The 17584-nt window shown below is 41.7% G+C and overlaps 1 protein-coding gene across 2 annotated transcripts in view; it reads left to right on the top strand.

Annotated features, from left to right (window-relative positions):
* Positions 1-13191, top strand: part of SLC9A9 (solute carrier family 9 member A9) — a 538337-nt gene extending 525146 nt beyond the window's left edge. Inside the window, exons 15-16 of one of the 2 annotated variants that reach the window (XM_032852421.1) lie at positions 11308-11413; positions 12737-13191. In XM_032852421.1, coding sequence (XP_032708312.1) covers positions 11308-11413; positions 12737-12964 — 334 coding nt within the window. In that variant the 3' untranslated portion in view covers positions 12965-13191. The remainder of the gene's footprint in view (positions 1-11307; positions 11414-12736) is intronic. The other variant, XM_032852422.1, reaches the window with a different exon arrangement.
* Positions 13192-17584: the final 4393 nt, after the last annotated feature.

Genomic DNA, 17584 nt, shown 5'->3' with positions numbered 1-17584 from the left:
ACAAAACCAACTCCCAGTACAAATAGGGTAGCAAGTACACCACTTTTTATCAGCCTTTAGTCTGCCCTCATCCTTAATACTTAATCGCTCCTGACCGGAGTTTCCTAGCTTGGGACCTCTAGGGGAGCATGGATGTACTTGAAGGCATCTAAGAAGTCTCTGAAAGGTCATGTGAAATTGCATGCAAATGATGAGTATCTGGGCAATTTTTCAGAGCACCCATTCCAAGGCCAGGGAAGGTGAAGAAGCACTTCTCCATTCTGGGAAGATGACAGTGGCATCAACAGCAGTCTTTCAGTCTCTCCAAATCCCTACATAAAAATGGGCAAATAATAATAAATAATAATAGATAATAATAAAACCAAAATCCATGGACACATTTAAAAAAACTAGGGACTAGTTTTCTCACAAACTCCAAATTATAAGTTAGTAGAGACAAACTACCATCAACATAAGTGTCCATGAAGGGAGAAAAAGGAAGCAATAAGGCAGTATCTGATGGACCTGAAAACAGGAGTATTCCTAAGTAGTCAGTAATATTTCCTGAAAAGGGTAGGTGGGCTAATCTGATAAACATCTCTGAAACTCGAGTCGGAGCAGGGAGTGAGGGGTATTGCCCTCTCTACTAAGAGTCAATGAAAGGTCCCAGTAAGAAGGATTGAAGGGCTGGAGCTGTTGAGAGCTTTCAGAATGGATCCACCAGGGATCCCTATCAGGTCAAGGTCCTACACCCAGGAGTAGTTACCTGGAGTGGAATCCAAATTGAGCTGGACAAAGATAGTAATAAAGAGAAGACAAGGTCCAGATCTGCTGAGGAGGAGAACAGGTCAGGAAAGCCCAGGATGCAAGCCACCATGCTTATCACTGTACAAAAACAAGGGAAGAGGGAATCGTATGAGATTGGAAAAAAAAAAAAAAAAGCTTTCCTGAACACTGCCTCCTTCAATCAGTATAAGAAAACTAATTTTACACTGAAAACAAAACAAAACAAAACCAGAAAAAGACAAAAGTCAAATCTCATAGAGAGTTATTGAAAGAAAAAAAGAGGGTAAAAAGCAGAATAACATCACTACAGTGAACGTATGCCAGAAGTAGGTCAAAAGTATAATATATTATAATAAAACAAGTTAAAACATTACAAAAATGATGGCATAAATCAGAAGTAGAGGGGCACCTGGGTGACTCAGTGGGTTAAAGCCTCTGCCTTTGGCTCAGTCATGGTCCCAGGGTCCTGGGATCGAGCCCCACATCGGGCTCTCTGCTCAGCGGGGAGCCTGCTTCCTCTTCTCTCTCTCTCTGCCTGCCTCTCTGCCTACCTGTGATCTCTATATGTCAAATAAATAAATAAAATCTTTAAAAAAAAATCAGAAGTAGAAAAAAACTCTGAAAATAATTTGAAATGAAGAAAAAGACTCATATCAGAAATAAATAGTAAATTAGAAGAAATAAAAAAGCAAATAAACACAGTGAATAATACCTTAAAAGAAGCAGCAGATAAAAAGAAAGAAAAAAGTTTTAAATCAGAAAGAAATGAATAAAAAGATAAAAAGGATTCAAGGGAAAGTGACAAATATTGAAAACAGGCTAAGATCAGACATCCAGAAAATAGGAGTCACTGAAGAAAAAAAGCAAAGCAAGGAAATAGACACATTTAGGACATTTGCAACTATACATTGGAAGAGTACACCATGTACCTGAGACTATCAACCTAGAACAACCAATATCAGAAAAACTATAGTGAAATTAATGAACTTTAAAGAAAAGTCCTTTTGGCATCTAAGGGAAAAAGCCCATGTGATTTATAAAGGAAAGAGAGTTACATTTTCATTATACTTTTCAAGAGCAACTAATTATGTCAAAATAAACTAGAAATGGATGTAAAATAATCAAATAAAGAAAGGTATAAGCCAATAATTTTATTTCCAGAAAAATGGACTTTCAAAGTATAAAGGGCACAAATTGTTATCAATCTGCAAGGACTCAAGAATTTTTCCATGAATCCTTCCTGAGCAGTCTACTAAAGAACAAGCTTCAGACAATCAAAATGACTGAAAAAGCATTGACATAAGGCTGGAGGGTTAGTATTAAGTACACAGTTACCCAGGGAGCCTGGACTAAACAAGAGCTAAGAGAGAGGGTGCAGAACGTAATGTCTATATGATTTGACAATGTAAATACAGTATAACTACATACAGTTGTGCAATAGGGGTTTTTTTAATGAAGTTAGAATATAAGGAGGATATGTAAAAGTTTTTTAATGTATTATGTAACTTTTTATGGTGGTACTATCAGTATTATCATTACTATTATTATTATTCTGAGACTACTATATATTTAATAAAGAATAAAACAAATGAGTACTTATAGACTATTCCAATTCTATCATTCCTTATGTCCTTGAGAATCCAAAATTCTTGAACTTGAATTGGAAGTATCCATAGTAACTCAGGAGATACGTAACTAGTGGCATGATGAAGCTGGTCTGCACTAGCTGGTGAGAACAGATTGTACACATCTCGTCCCAACTCCACGTTCAGTGACTTCATGTTGATCTATCAAAATTAGCCATAACGAGAGTGTTTATACCATGGAAAGTGGGAAGTGCTACAAATCCAGCTTTAAAAAAAAAACTCAGTTGTTGAACATTTACCAGTGGGTATCGCCACTCTTGGCATCCAGAGTTCACTGTTAAAACACTATTTCTCACTAAAAGAAATCAGAGAATCTTGGAGAAATGGTTGGTTTGAGCTCTGAAACAGGCAATGTTCAAGATGAGCCTAGAACAAGTTGTCATACAGATGACAGAAAAGCTATCATACTGACATCATGTCCATAACACTCAGGATCCAAACTTGAAAGACTCCCACTGACCACAGAAGGGTCAGTTTGAACTTCAACAATGATAATAATTGCAATCAAATTCATCTAAATTCATTGCCCTTTAATGATATTTAAACAAAGAATCAATCATTTTCAGAGGATGATAATGAATCAGCTGGAAAACTGGTAAATGGATGGAATAAATCAAGTATTTATCTTGTCTTTCCTATATTGACTATGCCACTAAATATCCCAATAGAATAAATGAGAAGTGTCTCTTTATAAAAGTATTCTACCTAATAAATTCATATGTACAAATAATATAGTAATACTATAATAATATAATACATAATAATATGATTAGTATATTATATAAATAATTAGAGCTTCACTATATGCAGTCCCCAGTGAGCAAAAAGTTATAGGTTATTACACGCTCGTGACATACCTTCCTTAGTCTTGCCAGAGTCTTGAAGAGAAGGTGAATCTGATCTAATCTCTGGATGCAGCTGGCAGTTCACAGGAAATACCAAGGGCAGGGGACCATGCTGGGCTGCACAGGAGAGCTTGGGATCAGCAAGGTTCAGACCATAGGAAACTCCCCAGTCAAATGGCCCACATTCTTCAGCAGGTAAATTGTAAAGAAATTAAAAGGGTGGAGGAGGAATCTACAGATTAAAAGGCATACCACATGTTTAAAAAGCAGGCAAGACTGAACTATAGTTCGGTGTAAGAATGCACACTTGAGCAATAAAACTATAATAGAAACTCAAGGAAGTGATTAGTATACAAATCAGGATAGTAGCTTCTTGTGGAGAGGGTGGAGCCTGCATTAGGACAAGACACTTAGAAGGGACTTTGGGGCTGGGAAACAAAGTTCTGTTTCCTGGTCTGGGTTATATTCTTGCTTTGTAATGATCCACTAGTATGTACATTGGATTGGTGAGGTTTGATGTATCCCTTTTTCATTCTACAGTATGAATATTTTGTTAAATAAAAATAAAGTTCTTGCCCTCAAGGAGCTTAGAGGAAGGTGGGGATGTAAACAAGTAGCTTCTAGACAGGTGACAAATGCTACCAGACATATACATACACATCGCTACAGAACAGCCAGGGAGCTGAAGCAGATCAGCCTGGTGGGTCTGAGAAGCCTGGGGGGCGGGGAGGAGGGACACACCAGCTTGGCCTTGACGGGAGGGCCCTTCCCCAAATCGGCTAAGAGTAGCAGAGCTCAGAGACCAGGCTAAAGGGATAGCTGTCACTCCTGCTGGCTTCCTCCAGGCAGTTCCGCTTACCCATCAGGTGTTAATTCTGGCATTTGCTGCACCCTTTCTGCCCCAGCAGTTGTCGAGAGCAGTTTCCTTTAAGATGGTGAAGGTTAGGATTGTCAAATGAAGAAGCGTATGTCCTTCTGTGTGTGTGAATAGAGGGCTTCTGCCTTCTCCTTATTTTTAAACCATAACTTCATCGATCGCCTAGGAGGAGGTGCCATCTTGATAGGCCTGTTCTTGAAATAGAGTGGCTGCTGCAAAGGCAGGATCTTATTCCTACATTCTCTGCAAGTGCCTGGAGCAAATTTGGAAGTCCACCCTCAAAGCAGAGGGAACAGAGAGATAAAACAGCTCAAAGAAGCAGCCTTCCTGTTTGGACTCTTAAAGCCTTCCTCCAACCTGAACCCTAAGCCCCAGCTCTGCCCCATGGCTCTGCACAGATCTACCCAAAATGGCAAGAGTGAGCGTTCAATTACGAAATATGATCTATGCACAAGAAAGAAGGAAAACACACTCAATTTACTAGGCCACATTTCCTGAGAAACAAAGCAGAAGGAGTGTGATTTGTGTATTGGAATTGAAGAGTGAGAGGATGCGTGAAATGTGGTGTGTCCTCTGCTAGTTTTGTCCAAGGATGCTGTGTAAACAATAGTGTGGGGACTCAGCAAGTCAACAGCAAGTGGGACCTGGTTTTCTGCAGGAACGTATGGGCTTGGAGGGCAAGGCTGTCTTCCACTACAGGATGTACTTATTCTTCTCCACCCATCTGCCATTGATCCCTGACCATCTGGTGCCAAGCCAGCACTGAAAGCTAAATGCACCCTGGAAAAGCAGGTAAGAGGAGATTAGAAGAGGGGCACCTATGTGTTTCAGTCAGTTAAGCATCCCAACTCCTAGTTTCAGCTCAGGTCAGGATCTCAGGCTCCTAAAATCAAGCCCTATATCAGGCTCCATGCTCAGCAGGGAGCCTACTTAAGATTCTCATTCTCCCTCTTTGCCCCTCCCACATGCTTTCTCTCTCAAATAAATAAATAAAGAAGAGAGTTGAAAAGCCATCTGTTTACACATTCCTTGATCTGCAAAATGGGACTATAATTCTCACCTACAGTTGTAAGGAGAAAATAAGACATATAGAAATGCTGTATAAATGGAAGAGTCCAGGGTATATTCTTTTTTTATTTATTTTTTATTTTTATTTTTTATAAACATATAATATATTTTTATCCCCAGGGGTACAGGTCTGCGAATCGCCAGGTTTACACACTTCACAGCACTCACCCCAGCACATACCCTCCCCAATGTCCATAACCCCATCCCCCTCTCCCAAACCCCACTCCCCCCAGCAACCCTCAGTTTGTTTTGTGAGACTACGAGTCACTTATGGTTTGTCTCCCTCCCAATCCCATCTTGTTTCATTTATTCTTCTCCTACCCCCTTAACCCCCCATGTTGCATCTCCACTTCCTCATATCAGGGAGATCATATGATAGTTGTCTTTCTCCGACTGATTTACTTCGCTAAGCATGATACCCTCTAGTTCCATCCACGTCGTCGCAAATGGCAAGATTTCATTTCTTTTGATGGCTGCATAGTATTCCATTGTGTATATATACCACATCTTCTTTATCCATTCATCTGTTGATGGACATCTAGGTTCTTTCCATAGTTTGGCTATTGTAGACATTGCTGCTATAAACATTTGGGTGCACGTGCCCCTTTGGATCACTACGTTTGTATCTTTAGGGTAAATACCCAGTAGTGCTATTGCTATGGTCAACTAATCTTCGACAAAGCAGAAAGAATGTCCAATGGGAAAAAGACAGCCTCCAGGGTATATTCTTGAAAAGCCTATACAGAGATAAATACACTTCTGTTCTTTGCACAGCCATGCAGTGATGAGTACTTTATCCAAATAACAAGACCATGTATCAAGCTTATACATACAAACACATGCAAACGCTCCCAGTAGGCACAGTCTTCCTACACAAGCCCAGACACGATGCTTCATTAATTCACTCAGGTGTAACATCATCAAGGCTTCATCATTTTGAGCCAACTATCTGATCCATGCCCCAGACAAGATGGAACATTTGGCAGCATCCATTACATTAGAGTCCTGGGTTCAGGGCCAAATGGGCTTACCTTATACCTCCCCTCACCCTAAACATGATGGCTTTGGGAACATAAGAGACCATGTTCTTTTTCTTCCTATTTAAAATTTTTTAATCTCCTGTCTTGGGCACCACTCCAGAGAGAGAGCATCATGTTCCATCCTTGCCTAATCACCAGTCACCTGGGGGGCTGAAAATACAGACTCTGTAAAAGACAGAGTCACAGGCCACTTCCTAGACCTGCCAAATCAGAGGAGGACTCCAGCGGAGGACTTGGAAATCTGAATTTTTAATAAGTGTCCAAGATGATCTTCATGACGAAGTGAGTTTAGAAAAGCCAAAATAGAACATAGCTCTTCAGGGGCACCTGGGTGGCTCAGTGGGTTAAGCAGCTGCCTTCAGCTGAGATCATGATTCCAGGGTCCCAGGATCAAGTCCCTCATCAGAATCCCTGCTCAGTGGAGAGCCTGCTTCTCCCTCTCCCTGCCACTTTACCTACTTGCGCTCTCTCTCTCTCTCTCTCTCTCTGTCAAATAAGTAAATAAAATCTTTAAAAAAAAAAAAAGGAAAGAAAGAAAGAAGAAGAAGAAAAAGAACATAGCTCTTTAGGGCTCACAGAGATTTTTAAAGAGGGCCAGAGTGAGGGCGTGTGTTCATCTGCCCAAGCTACCATAACAACATAGCATAGACCAGGTGGTTTACACAACAGATGTTGATTTCCTCCCAGTTCCAGAGGCTGGAAGTCTGAGATCAGGGTGCTGATATGACTGGGTTCTGGTGAGAACTCTCCTCTGGGCTTGAAGAGGGTTCATCTCCCTGTATGCTCACTTGACTTCTTTGTAGACATGTGGAGAGAGAGCAAACAAACTCTGGTATCTCTTCCTATAAGGGCAGTAATCCCATCATGGGACCCCCTCCATGACCTCATCTAACCCTAATTACCTCCCAAAGTATCCCCCCCCCACCAAAATACAATCACATTGGAGGTTAGGGCTTCAACATATGAATTGGGGAAGAATCCAAACAGTTCAGCCCATGGTAGGGGCAATGGGGCTTAGTCCCCTTGAAGGGGCAGACATTCATTTGTCGAGCTAGATCTTTGCTTGGGGTTTTTGCATCTCTCCAGTCTATGTCATGTGAGCAAGCTGTGTACTCATCAGTTTTGGCAACTTACAATGGGTAAAACATGATTTAAAACAATTAAAACAAAAACTAACAAACAAAAGAGAGGAAGAAATCAACATAACCAGGAGTTTTGGAAGTTAGTTCAGTTAAGCACTAAATTTAACTCTGGACCTTCTGATAACTCAGGCCAAAGAAGAAAATGGCATCTGTTAATTGTCTTCCTTATTGCATGCATGTTAAACCCTGAGTAGAGTTCTAGCTTTTACTTACATCTCCTGAACCAAACTGCTATTCCCAAATCTATGCCCTTTGGATGAGAAAAAGTCATTGTTTTTTTTCTTCCCCCAGAGCTTCACATTTCATCTCGATACATTTCTAGCTTATTAGAGAAGCAAAACTAGCTGCACCAAAAATACCCAATGGGGACTCTCCCTCCCTAAACATATACTAGAACCTGATGAAAAAAATAACACATTTTGCAAAATCAGCAGTTGGGGTTTTTTTGTTTGTTTTGGTTTTTGGTTTTTTGTTTTGTTTTGTTTTGTTTTTTGTACATCAAATGAGTTTTCTTACTCTTTAATAATTTAGGTAACCCTGGAGATCTGGCCACTTTCCAGACATTGCTCAGCAATAAAGGACTCTGAAAATCACTGATTCCTCAATTCCAAATCAGATGTCCAATTAGACAAGACCTGTTTGTTACTCAGTATCCCTGTATCAGAAGAAAGAGGCCCCATGTGATGAAAACGTCCTTGATCCCAGACCCAGCTCTGCCATTAACTATCTGGCTGGGTTCCAGTGAGCAATTCTTTTCCTCTCTCTGAGTCTATTGTCTTCCTTAATTCAGCAACTATTTCTTGAACATCTAAAATGTGCCAAACATTATACCCAGGTGAATGGATCTTCTCAAGGAGACCACAGTCTGGAAACAAGAGAGCTTTCCATTCTAAATGCAATTGTCCATTTCCTCATGCAGATGCCTCATTAGTTTGGAATATAAAACAAAAACCAAAACATGATTATGAAGGAACAAATGAATGTGTAAAACACAAGATTATTTTTTTAACCACTTTATTTCATGCCATTCCCACTCTTTTCATGGTCCCCTCAGTCTAATAACTTAGGCCCAAGAGATCAATATTCAACTCAACCTTTCTTAGCCATTTATCCTCAGAAAAATCTTATTAGTTGGCTATAATCTATCCCCTTTGTCTTTTCTTGTCAAGTTACTCAGAATCTACTTCCCTCATTCATATTTTCTATACCAGAAATTCAAAAACATCCACTGAGTACATAATATATGGCAAGCACTGGGCAAACCAAGAAATTCGGCATAGATTCTGTGCCACATCTGCCATGGCTCTTCGTGGCACTTGGCAAATCCCACTTACGCCACACGGAGTATGCCTCAGGCCTTTGTGTCACAGCAACTGAGACACCAGTGCAGCCAAAATGGCACCGTGAGTTTTCTAGAAGAGTCCTACATCAATAAAGTCTGCCCACCTCTCACCTACTACTTCATGCTAGCTGCCCATACAACAAGTTTTAACCCAAATACTACTTTTGGTGTAGGTGCCTTCAATTTCCCACCTGCGACCTAGCCTGTGAGTCCCAAGGCCACACCAAATGCCCAGGGTGCCATTTCCTCATCCCTACCCTCGGTCTCATTTCCCTGTTATCATCCAAACAACGATTAAGACACCAATTTCTCAGAAGTATTGCTTAGAGAATAAATCTTTAAAATAAATAAATAGCATTTGAATAGAACATAGAGTTTAAAACCATTTTTAAATAATGTTATTTCCCATCAACATTCACAGCAATACTTGAAGCTCAGAGGCGCAAGGCCACAGGTCATGCTGTCAGAAAAAGGGCAGAGTTGCCAGTTAGACCAAGGCGTTCCAAGTCAAAAACCTGTCCAGAAGAGGCCCATGGTACCCCATTTGGTCCAGGCCCCACATTCATAAAAAGCTACACATTTCCTTGTTAAGTGTTAGCTCTGATAACATTACACACAGAGTCAAAGAGATACCTCGTCGGGATTAAAAGAAAAATATGTTCCTTACACAATTCTAAATTTGCGCTTTACCTTTGTAGCATTACTGTGGTATTTTGGCATTTTAATATGGCAATATTCTGAGAACCTCAAACAGTGGAAGTTGCCCAGGCCTCTCTCTGAAACAATTAGAGCCTTGAAGAACTTCTTCATTTTTTTTTTTAATATGATGTCTCTAGAAATGTAGCTTACCTACTGTCACATCTCCATCTTGAAACAAAATTGGCTGATTTTCCTTGGTTCACACACCAGTTGTACATGTATATCACCCACCTCACCTCCCAGGAATAGTTTTTTTCCATTGACCCACACACACCATAAACCCTAATTAGAGCATATGTCCTCATGAGCCCCTGCGTGAGAGGGTCTGCTTCTCGTCAGCACGGACGAGGTCTGCAAGCTTTTCTCTCCAGAGAACCAGCTGGTCGCATGCATGATTCTGCCCTGATAATTTATCTTTTGCTAGTGATGTTGGTGGTGGGTTCAAATGGCAACAGGAGCCTTTGGATTATTTAAAATCATTCTATCTCTAGGCCTCAATTCCTCCATCCGTAAAATGAAGGAAATAACAGTTTGTAATGAAAATTAATGGAAGACCATCACAGGGCTTCCGGAGTCATAGATACATACGCTCCAAAGATGTTACAGGGAAGGCCAAGCTCTCAACTTTAGTACCTTCTCTGGTTCTTTGCTGGGCACGACAGCCCCCCATCTAAAGGAATTGTCAAGTTTTCCATTTGTGGCTGGAGTTATAGACTGTCTTGGGCATCTTTTCAGTCTCTAGATTGCATCATAACTGGGCTATGTTCAGGAGCATTCCCTGCTTTATTACCACTTCGGTGGTGAAGGATTTGAGGCCAGAGGCAACGAGATTCCTGGCTCTCGGGGCCTGCACCTTCCCTCTGTCCTCCCATGCTCGGGGTTATCCCAGGAACAACAGAGCCGTGTCCAGCTCTCCATGTGCTCCAGTAGAGCCATCTCCAAGATCTCCTCGCGTCCTCAGTGCCCGGGGGTGACCTCGGATCTTCACGAGCCGACCAATGTTAACTGCTTTCCATTTTTTCCCTTTCCCTATTTATTATAGCTTTTCAGAAAGTTGATGAGGTGAAGTAGTCTCCAGCCCAGGAAATAATATAAGGCTTAAAAGTTGTGTCTGATGGAATGGTGAAATAATTCCACTACTTTCTTTTGAGAAAAAAAAGAAAGAAATAATAAGACAACCCAAGGCAGCCTCTAGGGGGTTCAATATTGCTAGATGGGAGGGAAGCATAACAGCTTTAGATTAACAGGGTTTTCTCTTAAGTTGTTAGAGCACTTGGGAATGGAGAGATAAGAAAGACAGGTGCTAGACAATAGAATGAACCTGGCACCAGCTGATTTACGTACTTTTTGTATACAGACACGTTGATGTATGAAGTATAAAGCGACCGCGTTGAATAGTGAAAATAAACCATTTTGGAAAACAATCTATGTTCACTACCCAGTTCTAAAATGACTGAACATTTTATGAAATATCTCTTGCTTCTTTGTGAAAATTACTGGTGTCTTTAAGCTATGTGTGCAGTTTTAAGAAAACACAATCCTTTCTGCTATTGTTTAAGATAATTCTTAAGAAATGCACTCTCAAACAGATGAGACATTCAGGGAGGGAGGGGAGGAGAAGAGGAACATTTACCCCTCTCTCTGGTGTCGGCTGGCCCAGTCCCCATTTCTTTTTGATTAAAGGCTACCGGGAGGGCTGGAAAAGTGTGTGGAGCAAAGATTATAAACAGCAATTCTGGCAGGCCAAATTGCCTCCTGAATGAGGGAGTAGGGGATTTAAAGGGGAACAGAGCTGTCTCTTTCGCTGCATGCGAAGCTTTGTGCTGTGTGAAAAGCGAAATTCTAACTTCCTTTTGGCAAGTATTCCTTAACAGGCCTTGCAGATATCTGAAACCAATTTTAACCCACGCGGGTCCTCCTCTGACCACAACGTTACCTGAATGGTGTGGTCCGATTTCCAGGCTGCTCACCAGTCCTCAGGCCTACGGGGTGAGTATCTCCGCTGAGCGGGACAGGCTTGGTGCCTACTGATGAGCCCAAGAACCTCAGGGCTATTAGTCCCCAGCCTGAGGAGGAAGCATTTTAAAATTCACCACACCAAAAGGTATTTCTCTTTTCTTTTCAGATGCTGCTGATGTGGGCTCATTCTTTTAAAAATGCAGTTTTTTATTGTTACCAATATTTTTAACCATAAAATGAATAGAGAAAATGTAAAAGAAATAATATGTCCCCAGAAACTGCTGTGGTTTGAGGTTTTAAGTATTAGGCCTGTGCTTTATAGCTCAAGGGAGTGGATTAGAATCATTAGCAAAAAACCAGGGTCAGGAATTGGAGAGGAGCAAAATCTTGGAGTTTGGGGCACCCTTGGAGGTTGTCCAGCTGCCCACCCCCTTGCATAAACAGAGAAAAATGCATCTCAGATGTGCTCTGAACACAACAGCCTAAGGCAGTGGTTCTCCAAAGTGTGTTTCTGGACCAGCAGCTGCGGCATCACTTGGAAACTTGCTAGAAATATGAAGTATCAGCTCCCCATCCCCCACCCTCACCTCAGAACTCTGAGCTTGGGGCCCAGCATCTGTGTTTCACTGAACCTTCCAAGTGATTCTGGTACAGCCTAATGGTGGAAACCACTGACCTCGGTCACCTACCCAGGGATCCTTCTGTGAGTAATTTTTTATGGTCTTCCCGAAGCCAGTGAAAGAAGATTGGAGATCTTAATTCTTTCCTTCAAGGAAAGCTCTGTCTGAGGAGAGGTATGTTGGCCAGATCTAGTTCGTTTCTGCTATTATCTGCTATCATGACTTCCAACCAGGTTCAGCTTTGTGACACTCATCCCAGGAAACATGCCGTGAGGACACACTTCTCAAATAAAATACAACAGTAACTGTGTTTTGAGAATTTAGTGATGGGCACAAGTGTTACAAAACCAATGCTGAGAATCATGCTGTGCACTAAGGTGCCTCCTCTAAATCCTACCTCCTCTCAACCTGGCTAGGTACCAGTTCAAGAAATCCACCAAATTTTATTTTATTTCCCTTAACCCAAGGAGGCACTCAGTGAGCAGGTGCTCTCTACCAGCTTTCACATCAGGCCTGGAGGCCTCACATGGCTATGTCCCTGGGCCAGGTCTTCCATGGGAAATGCTCCACCACACCCCCAGCCACAGAAAGGCTGTGCCCGCTGCCGCGGAACCTCAGCCATGGCAAGATAGGGCCATTAAGAAGGGAAAACAAGCACCCTCCATTCTTACAGTATAGGACAGCTCTTGTTTTCCTCATCGTGAAGTGACTTTTCTCTCTTCCCAAATTCCAGGAACAGCTCAAAGAGGAAGATGTGGAATGCATTGTGAATCAGGACGAACTGGCCATGAGTTACCAGGAGCAAGCCACCTCGCCCTGCAGCCCTCCTGCGGGCCTGGGGGTAAACCAGAAAGCTTCCCCGCAGACTCCGAGCAAGGACAACATTTACGAGGGGGACCTCGGCCTAGGAGGCTACGAACTCAAGCTTGAGCAGACCCCAGGTCAGTCCCAGCTGAACTAACGGTGGCCAGTGCAGATGTAATCCCAAATCATATGGGCCTCACAGAGGACTATGAGCCAAGCTGGGGAGACCACGTGGCCAAGAGGCTGGGCCATGCAGTAAGAAAATCCAAACTTTGTCACAAACATCCTCCAGTGCCTGAAGAAGTCAGAATTTATTATTATCTGTCTGTATTATGCAACTGAATTTAAGTTTTTTGACAGCAGCCATTTTTATTAGTGAATTGGGTGGGGCCTGGGGTGGGAAGAGTGAGAAAGGGAGCAAGTCAGGAGTCTAGCTGCTGCAAGGGTAGAACAGAGGTGCTGGGGCCGCAGGTGTTTCTTTTCTGTCTGTAGCTCTCCAGGCCCTTCACTCTGAATTTGGATTTTATTCCCTTCGTTAGGGAGAGTTTAGAAATCAGGAAAAAGATTCTGAGTATAAACATGTGGGCTCCTAAGCTGAAGGAAATGCCCAGCTATTTAGTAAATGAAATTTTTGTATTACAAAGACCTAGACTCCCACTTGCTCTTAATGACTTCAAGGCTATTTGCAAAGCCCATGCAAGGGATTGATACCATTGTTGTTGGCCTCACAGAACCCATGCTGGGTGGTGACCCACTGTTCTCCTTGACGTTCTTTTCAAGCCGCTTCTCCTATTGAAGGAAGGGGTTGGTTACAACTGCTCTCCACCTTGATAGGACCCCTTCCAGAGAAAGTTGTTTCTTTTTCCCATATTATAATTTGTCTGAAGAATGAGCCTTCCTGTCCCTGCTTGCATCTGAATCACTTCTTGGCCCTGTGGCAGCTCCCCTGTGCATGCTGAGTAATGAGATTCTGTAGTAGAGGTTGGTCACCACATGACAGGAGCCAGTGCAGGAGTCCCGCCCTGTCCTCCAATTCCAGCTCTCACAGCTGATGAGCAGAAGCAGAAGCTAGATGAGAAGAGCTCATGACGTGTAGACCACTGAGGAGTCAAGGACACAGCATCAGGACTCCTCTTCCCAAAGGTGGCTCATGGCCCATGACAGACAGACCAACACAATAGCTTTTAATTCAGCTGCATGACCTGTGCCTTGTAAGCCATAAAGATACCTCAAGCCTAGCTTCTCTTAAAATACAGATGTTAATATTAGAGACCAAAAAAGCAGGCTCCAGTGTTCGGTGCCCAGGCTATGATTGGTCTACTTCTGAAGGAGGTAGGGAATGATGTCTTCCTCAGGCCCAGACCTCAGAGGTAACATACGCTTTTCTAACCTATTGTTAGGCTATTAACCATGGTGGTGTCAGGCACACTGCTATGTACATCGATTTTCTTACTTTCCAAATAGTACAGGGCACAACTTGTTTTATACTCGGTTAAGTATAATATGGTCATTCCAGGTGAATATGGCAAATGGCAAAGCATGAAGTTTTCTAACATGACTTAATCCTAATAAACTTTTGCTATAAAGTATGATTGTGTTGGCCAATGCTTTATTTAAAGACATTTTCTCTGCCCATGGCAATTGGCAGTTTGAAGCCTTTATACTTGAAATGCCAGATAAAGTGTCCTATGGCCCGGGAAGAGCCGGGGGGCTGGCACGCCAAGCCACTGAAGGAACGAAAGAGAGCACCATTGGGCTTGGGGAACATGGCAGCCAGAGATAGGAGAGTTAAGTCAAGCAGAGTGGGACAGCCTCCTCCTTTCACACTTGCAGGTGACCAGAAATCATGAAGAGCTTCAAAAACAGAGGGAGGGAGTTCTGGAGGAGAAGAAAAAGGAAAGTCAAAGGATAGGGATTCATCTTGTCTCTGCCCTTATCATGTTAAAGGAAGAGATGAGAACTTGAGGGGTGTGTGTGTGTGTGTGTGTGTGTGTGTGTGTGTGTTGTGTAGAAAGACACACCAGGGAAAGAGAAGATCCTCTCAGAACATTAGTAAGGGCAGGAGTGGAAAGAAGGGAGAGAAATGCGATCTATGAAATGGAAATGAGAAGGGTGGGGAGAGGAAGATAGCCAATCTGAAGCCAGCAGCAACTCACTAAGAAGACAAGGCACAACTTCCTGCCCACTGGAAAGCCCCCTAGAAAAAACTCTTTCTAGCTGAACATCAGGAACCATTACCAAGAAGAGTAATGAGGGGCTGTTTAATCTGGGTCAGGCCACTTATCCCCCTGACTCCAGGTAGGTAAAACATTGTGAGTCTGAGGAAATTGTGCCCTCTTCAATCTGCGTGCTCTAGTTTCAAGATGCAATCACCAGTCTCCTTCCCTCTGAATCAGCCCAAGACCCAGAGAGAGGCTAGCTAGTGTCCCAGTTAGCAATTCATAAAACCAAATTCCCTTTATGCTCCTGTTGTGAGGGGTAATAATTTATTATCTTAAGATTTTGTGCTTTGATTAGCAGCATGAGGACTGTGAAATTCAAACCTATTATTTACTGCCAGTTTCTAATGAATAATAAAGGCAAAGCTTTATTCAAGTCACTAATGCTTGCCCTCATTATTAGAGCTTTAAAGAGGAGCCTAATTAATTGACTGATGGTTTTTCTTTGAGCTTCTTACCATGTGTACATCACATACACACACACACACACACACACACACACACATTCCACTCACTGTCAGACACCCAGCTAGCCCCTCTGTAGTGTCCCCCTGGTACTCAGTACATGTCTGAGCAAGTCAGAAGCCTCAGTGGCCAAGTGCCATTAAGGTCTTCATTCATGAAGTTTCTAAAACATTCTTGGAGAGCAATTTGATAATATAAATCAAAGCTGAAAATTCAAATGCCCTCTGACCCACTAATTTCATGTGCAGAACTTTTATTCTAGATATTTGAGACTATTATACATATAAAGAGTAGTTACTAAAACACCTTTAATTGCCTTCCTGTTTAAATAAAACACAGCACAGCCATTTCGTGACACAGCATCACATGTCCTGATGGAGAATGATCTGCAGGATATATTGCTAAATAAAAATAGCAAGGTGCAGAACAGAGTGCACGGTATGCTGCCATTCTGGAAGATTAAAGAAGAAATTGGTAATATAATTGCCTCTTAAGAACTGAGGGGAGACTTAATTTATCACTTCTGTACCTTTGGGGTTTTGTACGCTATAGATGAATTATTTATTCAAAAACAAATTAAATAATAATAAGAGTCCTATGAAATAACTCACTGAAGTACTGAACTATGATAAGAAGTGGAATAAAAACCAGAAAATGTGTTATTTTCACCATGATCTCTGAGACTTGGAGAATATAAAGTGTAGCACCAATAGTGCCTGTACCTTCTGGGTTTCTCCTCTGCATCACCCAACACACATGGACGTAAACTATGTGAAAGGTCTTTAAAATTCAAAGACAAATATGACTCTGTCCCATCTGTCAAATAACTAGTAGAAGAAGACAGAACTTCTAAAAAACAGTGGAGTCCTTATAAGATACCAAAACATAGAGGAAAGCTATAGTGACCAAAATTGTATGGTATTCACCCAGAAATAAGAAAAGAAATCATGGGACACCTGGGTGGCTCAGTTGGTTAAGCAGCTGCCTTTAGCTCAGGTCATGATCCTTGGGTCCTGGGATCCAGTCCTGCATTGTGCTCCTTGCTCAGCGGGGAGCCTACTTCTCCCTTTGCCTCTGCCTGCCACTCTGACTGCCTATGCTCTCTCTCTCTCTCTGACAAATAAATAAATAAAATCTTAAAAGAAAGAAAGAAAGAAAAATCACAAAAATCTACTACAAACTACAGACACAGACTCATGAATATAGTTAGAAATTTCATTTATTAAAAAATGGCATTGTAATATGGGCTGAGAATAAATGGGCTGTCATTCACTAAGTAGTGAATGGAAACTTCTCATGACAAAGACAATAAACAAAATTTTAAGACAAACTTGGAGAAATACAGGCACACACATATGTACATAATTTGTGTGTATGCCTGTGTGTATCAGATTAATGATTATTCTTCAAAATATACAAAGAATTCTTATCAATGTATGAGAAACAAAAAAAAATTCTTTCAAATATAAAATATGAAAAGAATATGTAGACTCTAACATATATATCTTCTCTCCAGACATTCTAGTCTATAGAAAAGAAGTACTTAGTAACTATGCATAAGGAAGCATATGAAGTGATATTCATTGTGGCACTGTTACTGTAAATATTGGGGAGGAAGATACCCTCGATAGCAGAAGAGTTAACCACAATATTCTCACACTAGGGAATTCCATGCAACAACTACACTCTGTGTGAAATGGGTCCATATGCATGCACTCACATGGAAATACTTCCAAGATAAATCGCTAGTAAAAAAACAGATGATCTACAACAGACTGATAACCAAGAGGGGAATGAAATTACTAGGGCTGAACCAAGAGAGCCTTTGGTTTATCCACATTATCTTTAATTTTTATAATGATGCCATATTCATGTATGGTCAGTTCTGAGAGTGGTCCTGGCATCAAGATGGAGGAGGGGAAGGAAGGCATGGTCAAGAAAGGCTTCAAAGAAAGAGTTACACATGAGATCTTGGAAAGATGAGAGAGCGTGACCAAGCATATATGATTGGTGCTGGTCTGTGGGGCAGGAGGTGAGACTGATCACTAGAATGCGGGAAGAGCATTCCAGTTAGAGGGAACAGAATGAGCAGA

This window comes from Lontra canadensis, unplaced genomic scaffold (assembly GCF_010015895.1).
Source record: "Lontra canadensis isolate GAN:19392208 unplaced genomic scaffold, GSC_riverotter_1.0 scaffold6, whole genome shotgun sequence".
Taxonomy (NCBI): domain Eukaryota; kingdom Metazoa; phylum Chordata; class Mammalia; order Carnivora; family Mustelidae; genus Lontra; species Lontra canadensis.
Note: the sequence above shows the minus strand (reverse complement) of the source record. Positions and strands in the feature narration are given on the sequence as shown.